This window comes from Henckelia pumila, chromosome 3, assembly GCF_033568475.1.
Source record: "Henckelia pumila isolate YLH828 chromosome 3, ASM3356847v2, whole genome shotgun sequence".
Classification (NCBI taxonomy): domain Eukaryota; kingdom Viridiplantae; phylum Streptophyta; class Magnoliopsida; order Lamiales; family Gesneriaceae; genus Henckelia; species Henckelia pumila.
In genome coordinates this window covers 168,818,073-168,825,659 of record NC_133122.1, presented here as the reverse complement: position 1 = coordinate 168,825,659, position 7,587 = coordinate 168,818,073, and the positions used below count along the sequence as shown (strand labels likewise).

The 7,587-nt window shown below is 35.5% G+C and overlaps 1 protein-coding gene across 1 annotated transcript; it reads right to left on the bottom strand.

Moving 5' to 3' along the window:
• Positions 1–4,271: 4,271 nt before the first annotated feature.
• LOC140890408 (peroxidase 47-like) lies at positions 4,272–6,253 on the bottom strand. The gene is made up of 3 exons (XM_073298172.1): positions 5,539–6,253; positions 5,291–5,453; positions 4,272–4,850 (listed from the first exon to the last, which is right to left on the bottom strand). The coding sequence occupies exons 1-3, from the start codon at positions 6,043–6,045 to the stop codon at positions 4,453–4,455; spliced, it is 1,068 nt and encodes a 355-aa protein (XP_073154273.1). The 5' UTR covers positions 6,046–6,253; the 3' UTR covers positions 4,272–4,452.
• Between the last annotated feature and the right edge of the window lie 1,334 nt (positions 6,254–7,587).

The window sequence follows — 7,587 nt, the reverse complement described above, 5'->3', positions numbered from 1 at the left end:
CCGTTAATCCATTTGGGATTTTCTTAATCATGTTCTCACTTAATCTAAACATGATTATTGGATTAATTACAATTAATCCTTAACTTCGGATACGGGTCACTACATTTGTAGTCTCCAAACCCATGGCTATAGGTTAATGCACGGACCCGGGAACGGAGGGTGCACGGGGTCCGTGCATGATTTTAAAAAAAAATTTCTTTATCTTTTGGGTTCGGACTCTCTGTCAATTATTGAAAGATTTTTTTAATTAGATGATTAAAATCAAGTTTCTCACATTTTATGGCAAATCCAGGCACCTACCATTGGGAAGCTCTGAAGTGGATTGAGATATGTGATCAACACCACTAGACATGGAATAATGTTCCAAAGGCAGAACACAAATGTGAATCTAGTAATTGGGTATGTGGACTCGGACTTTGTAGGGAATATAGACACAAGAAAGTTCATAATTGGATACATATTCACATTATATGGGACAACTATCACCTGAAAGTCAAACTTGCAGTTAGTAGTGACACATTTCAACGAGAAGCAGAGTACATAGCATCCACTGAAGCTGTAAAAGAAGGCATATGGTTGAAGGGATTGGTAACTGAGATTGGCATCAAACAAGATAAATTGATAGTCTATTGTGACAACCAGAGTGTTATCCACCTATCAAAGCATTAAGTGTTAGAAATTAACTTGGACCTAACTCACCTCAAAAGCTAGCTCAAGAGGTGAGGATTGCCCTTGTTTATATAAAGGGCTCCTAGTTTATTTTGCCAACCGATGTGGGACACAAAATAAGACACCAATACACCCCTCTTACGCCCAGGAATGAAACGACTGGAACATGGAGATATTAACGTGTGGCCAACTATGGGACGGGTGAGGCCAACTATGGGCCGTCCAACACATAACGGTGAAACCCGGGCTCTGATCCCATGTTAGAAATTGACTTGGACCTAACTCACCTCAAAAGCTAGCTCAAGAGGTGAGGATTGCCCTTGTTTATATAAAGGGCTCCTAGGTTATTTAGCCAACCGATGTTGGACACAAACTAATTAAGACACCAACATCAAGTTTACCATGAGCGAATTAAGCACATAGATGTGCGGGTATAATTAATGAGAGACATAATATGAAAAGGAGAGGTGGTACTAGAGAAGATATCTACTGATCACAATCCAACTAATGCTTTGACTAAATCCCTTCCCCTTGCTAAGTTCAAATACTGCATGGACTTAGTAAGAACAGTAAGGGAGAACTAGTCTCATGAGAGGCAAGGTAGAGAACAACCAATCTCAAAAGTCAAGGTGGAGATTGTTATATCAGTGTCTCTTGTCGATTGGGCTTCAACCAAGGAAATCTTAAGAGTGGATTTATTAGGCCTAAGTCCAAGGCCTCAACAAGAAATTCAATCTAGGGCTATATCCATTTGACAGTTGAAGTGTTAGTTAGAGGCTTACCGGCCAAATGAGAAGTTGAGTTTCGAGCTGAAGAAGCACACATATATAATAACAGATCAAGAAGGAAGAGAAATAATGATAAGTGCATTTTATGCGCTTATATTGTTAGTATTGTGTTTGACTCTTGTGTTTTATTGGTCGATTTTATGCGCTTTTCTGTTGTTTTTGTTATATGAAGGAAACAAGGCGTGGGAATCGAGTTGATGGATATAAGTGCAAAAGAGGAAAGAAAAGATCAAGAATTGAAGGCTTAAGGAATTGAAAAAAAAGGAGGAATTCGAGAGCGAGGAGTGCCCGCCCTGCTGAGTGGCGCGCCCGCGCGATGATCTAGAGGAACATGGAATTTTTGCGTGAGGATTGAGCGCCCGCTCTATACCAAGGCGCGCCCGCGCCATTGCTGAGAAGAAAAGAGGAGAAAGTGCGTAAATACTGAGCGCCCGCGCAGGAACAATGAGCGCGCGCGCCATTATGAGGAATTGAAGAGCGTAGAGGTTGAGCGCGCGCGCCACTATATGGAGCGCCCGCGCCGTCGGTCGCATAGACTTATTTTTGGAAGAATTTTATGTTTTGGAAACTCTTGTTTTAATTCCTAGGCTTATTTTTGGACGATTTGTTACCAAGAAAGAGAGTTTTATTATTGAAGAAAGGGGAGGAAACGTAGGGAGGAGACTAGGTTTTTTCTAAGAATTCTAGAATTCCATCTTTGCATATAATTTTTACTTTGTTCTTCATGAATTGTGTTGGCTAGTTTTTAATACTTGGTTAAGGAAGACGAAGCCCTTGATTAATTTATTCGAGAGATTCATGTTTTACAGATTTTGATTATTGTTGAGTATCAAGTATTATTCTGATTTATTTCATGATTGTATGTTTGATTATTAGATTAATCACCTGATAATTCTTATATATAATCTACTGCTAAATTAGAATTTGAATCCGTAATTGTTCGAATTATCTGATTTGCGAAGCAACTACAATTAATAATCGTCCTCTTGTGAGGTTAGGAATTGTAGGGATAATAATTGACTAGGCTAAATTCATCCGCTTGTGTATGAGTTGTCTAGATTTATCAGTTTTACTAGTTTACATGCTATCGTGAGTTTAAATCTAATCGCTTGTATTGGGTTGATTCATTGATAAGGGTTATCTTAGAACGCTTGTGTCTAGTTAACTAAGATTAAGGTAAAACAGGAATTTAATTTCCAATGATGAATATTCAACGTGATTAAAGATTTTTAGATAATCGATGATCGAACGAATGAAATCAAGGGTGTAGTTGACCAAAACCAAGGCTTGTCTCTTATTGAATTTCTCCAATCTTTATTTGATTTTTGCATGCGAGTGAATTTTAGTTGTTTAAATTTCTTAGTAGTTAATCCGAACTTGAAAACCCCCTTTCTCTTTTAAAGAACACTTTTAAATTTCTCTTTCCTCGTGGGAACGATCCCTACTCACACTACTACATTAATTTGTTTATTTGATTGAGTCGGGTAATTTGGACGTACGCGATAAGCGCTACCAAATAACATAAGGATAATCAATACGGAAGAAAAAAGTTGCAGAATAGCATGTAGAAGCAAGATTATAGATTAAGGGTTCTAAAGCTTAATTGTAAAGTCTTGGATCGTGAATCTGGAATTACTTGTTGTATTGGAAATACGTACTCTTATTTGTGATCAATAATATTGGATTGTGTTGTTCTCCCGTGGATGTTGGCCGGAGATTGGCCGAACCACGTTAACCATCTGTGTTCATCTTGTGTTATCAATTCTTAAATGCATCATATATTGTGTTGCTGGTTTATTAATGTGAGTATTAATTTGACTTAATTAATATTCAACGGATGAGATTGACTGGGCCTTATTTAATCTTAATCCAACGGCTGGGATTGATTAAGACTTCTAACCATCCGTTATAAATGATAACGAGAGTTAGTTAAAAGGCCAACGACTGCAGAAAACTATCGATCACTCTACCTTACGAGTTACGGCTTTGTCTATGCTAGCACATGGGCAGTGCCACTGCCCATGTACTAGATCCAAGGGCCCATATTTTTTTTAAATGATATCATATCAAATGCTAAAAATAATGGACCGTTGGATCTCATTTGGGCACTAGCCCAATGGGGTAGCATAGATAAGAGCACTAGTTACACTCTGAAATTCTCCATGAACAGAGCATTCTAGAGACTCAAGAACTCTGAAATCGAAGCTGGTGCTATTTTCTTCTTGTTCTTAGAGTTTATAGTATTTTTTTTGTTTGATCGATTGGATGTAAGCTCTGTGAAGATCACGAGAGAGTGTTTGTAACTCGATCTCATTCATTTAGTGGATTGATATTGGGGTTAACCCAAGAACCTTGGATGTAATATCAATATCCGAACCAAGTAAAATTCTTGTGTCGTTGTGTTCTTAATTTACTGTTTTTCGTTTTGGTTGAATTGGTTGGATTTCTTCTCGCATGCTGTTCTTGGGAATAATCTTAACAATGAATATTACAATTGTTGGTATATTGTGTGTTGGAGATTGTTGCTCTTGAGTGATTTATGCAGGTTGAGTTGCGGTCAAAGAGTACGTACATTAAATTGTTCTTGGAAAAACTGAATAGTGTTATTCATTGTTGAATCAACAAGGATGATGAGGAGAACTTCTTATAGGTACTAGCAGAGAGCCATTGAATATTGTGGTTACTGTCGGTGCTTTGTTAATTTACTGTAAAAATATAGGTGCTTTGTCTGTGGGAAGAGATGAGACGAGTGTTTAAGTTTGTTAATTTAAAATAATCAGCCTGGAGATCTATTATTTAGCTGACTTGGTAAGATTAAAATTTCTTCCCCTGGTGTAATGAAATTAAATAATAAATTAAGTAGTTCTTTACAATACGAGTTTTGTGGTGGAGAATTATATAGCAAGAAGCTGCATTATTTTAACAGTAGATGGGAAACAGAGAGCTAGCATGCAGTAACAGGTCCAGATGACATGGAAGAATGATCAGTACGTAGTTAATTGATCTTGCGACAATTATACCTAATCTCTCCCTCCGAACCTTGTTTGATATCAAGAAGTCCCATTTTTATAACTGCCCTCTGGAAGTCGAAGAAGAACATGGCTTGGTTCATGGCGTATCCATTAACGATGCCTCGAGTTCTGTCACTTACATACAATGTCTGGTCAGAGAAGAGTACTCCAGCCTTCCTTTGCAAGGCATTGAAGTAATCATTGTCGAAAGTATTTCTTGTTGAATCCAAGGTTTGCTCTGCGTTGTCACCTGCACTGCATGTTTTTGAAAGTTCCCTTGCAAACTGTGCGTTCAAACTGGGATCTGAATCATGAGTTGAGTCGAAGTTACTCAATCGACTCTTGAATGATGAACACTTTGCCATTCCCAGTGTGTGTGCCCCTGCCCGATGGCATTAATTATAAAAAAAAAAAAAAAAAAAAAAAATAGTGTATCGTTAGAAACCAAGGTAAATTGTGTATCTGGATCGACGTTTCATTTGAATGGATTTTTCAATAATATAATTTTCTTAGTAAATTATTTAAAAGAAAATTTAAAAAACAATGTTAAAGTAAAACTAAAAGTGTTATCGAGCTCTCAGGTTCAACATTGCCGACGCACAGCTAGCCAAGGGTTATTAGCTCATATCTTGGTTTCTTATGGTTTATTTAAGGGAGAAAACATTTTGTACAAGCTGGAATATATATAATATGACTCCAGACCTGTTCTTTAGTGCTAATTAAGTGGTTCTTTAATTTTAAGAAAAAAAGAAAGAAAAAAGTTCTATATACTTGTAAAAAAAAGAAAAAAGAAAAATGGTAATGATGTAGTTAGTACATAACCTGACAAAGCCACCATTTCTTGGGCAGTGAAGCCACGCTGGCTGAACTTCCTTACGAGCTCCGAAGTGTTAAAGGTAGGCGAAGGCAGATTGATTGTGTCCATTATTTTGGATCTACTCCCATCTTTTCTCCCTTTTGGTATGTCGTACGCTGGACCTCCAGCCTGAATCATAGTGTTGATACATAATTAATTTAATACATGCATTTAAATGGTATATATATATGCATCTAATATTAATTAATCTTACAAAGAAAACAGCATCCCTAGCAGCCATTGCAAGAATATCAGCACAAGAAACAACTCCAGGGCACTGATTTTCGAGCTGCTCCTTGGCGTCATCGATGATATTGTATCCCCTCAAGCTTAAATTTGCTGGGGAGTCTTTCTCAGCCACGTTATCCTTGGTGGAGTCGATGAGCACCGACGCGTCGCATCCCTCAATAAAGCAGTCGTGGAAATGCATTCTGAGAAGAGCAGCAGCAAGCGTTGGATCAGATTGCAAAGCATTGTACACAGTGTTCTTTACTATCATCTCAGCCATCGGACATGAAAACATGTAGTAATTCATGCTCAGCCCATCCGCAACTCCCTTCATATTCATACTCCAAAATCCATTCTTATCACCGCTACTTATCATTATTAGCATTGCCATCAATATGATCATAGTGTGTCGAAAATCAATGCCGGATTTCATAAACATGATATTCGTGTTGAAGGTATAATATGGAAGATTATATGTATATCTCGCATGCATATGATATCTGAATCACTAGTAATTGCTACTTTATCAGTACTACTGCATGTGCATGGAGTAGAATGAAGAAGGCCGGGGTTATATATATCATGTGTGTGTGTGAAAGATGTTAGACGAATGATTAAAGTGACATGCACGATTATATATTATCTTTGAAATTACAACTAACTCAAAAATATTTTTCAAAAAATTCTTTCAATTAAAATGCATTTGAAATTGTACATATAACATAACTCTCTAGCTATTTATATATAGATAACCATCAATGGTTGAAGGTTATGCATGTGCGTGCAAAACATATACACTAATTAATGATTACGACAATATTAAAGTTTGAATGTGATCTTTTTGGTGCATCACTAACTCAGTTTACTCGAGTTGTTTTACTTTTTACTATTGTTATTATCAGTATTTATAAAATTATTATGTTGTCTATGTGTTATTAATTTATAAAAAAAACTCTAGAGTAACCAATTTTAATTTTTAGGTTTGTTTGTTTAATTGCGCAAAATATTTTTTCCTCTAATTATGATATCATCAACTATTTATTTTATGTTACGTATTATATAAGTTGATCTTGATGCTTTCTTAATTTCTTGAAATACCACTAATTTTTGTAACGATATAAAATTTTATCATTCATTTTTGACCGCAATTTCAGTTTGCTTAGGATGTTTGATTAGAGCTTGTCACTCACAATTTTTCAGTGGATGTAAGGTTGTTCACAAATTAACATGGTATAGCAAGTCAAATAATTAATTAATGAATCAATCAAGAAAAAAAACATATATATATATATAACTTTGATCACCTGTACCCTAAGGTGCATAATTTTCATGAGCGACCACTAAAACCCAACGATAGATTTTACTTGTGCAAAAGAAAAAAAAAACAACTGAAATCCACTAACGGGTTTTAATGGTCGCTCGAAAATCTTACACAATAAGATGTAGGGGATCAAAATTATATATATATATATATATATATAATTTATATATATATAAAATAAGTGGATTAAAGAAAATATTTATGTACCAAAAAATTTTGTTATGCTACATATTCATTATAAATATTAATGTGAACACTGCTGAGATAACACCCATGTAAAGTTTTGAAATTTTGGAGACAAAACTCCATTAATTTAAGAGAAGTGGTTGGCAATAAATTAATAATGTGCAAGAATTCAACACAATAACGATGTGAGGCACTAACTAAATAGCAGAGCTGGTTTCCATATTGGAAAGAAAAAAGGTGCGTCCACCACTAATACATATAATCATTTAAGTTTCTTTTCTTCTAGTGGAGAGAACTCGCTTGCTTCTCTATCTGCATGCCTTTTGCCTAGCTAGATAATTTACATTCACAAAATTTAATGGATAAAGAATTTAAATGACAAATGGTTGCATATGACTATAATTAAATAGAATATTGTGTTCAAATAACAAACAAAGCTTTGAAAATTCAAACTGTAAAATATTTACAAAATGATAGTTACATCGTTAATTAAATGAAATTGTAAAGCTTTCTCAAAAATAAATATAC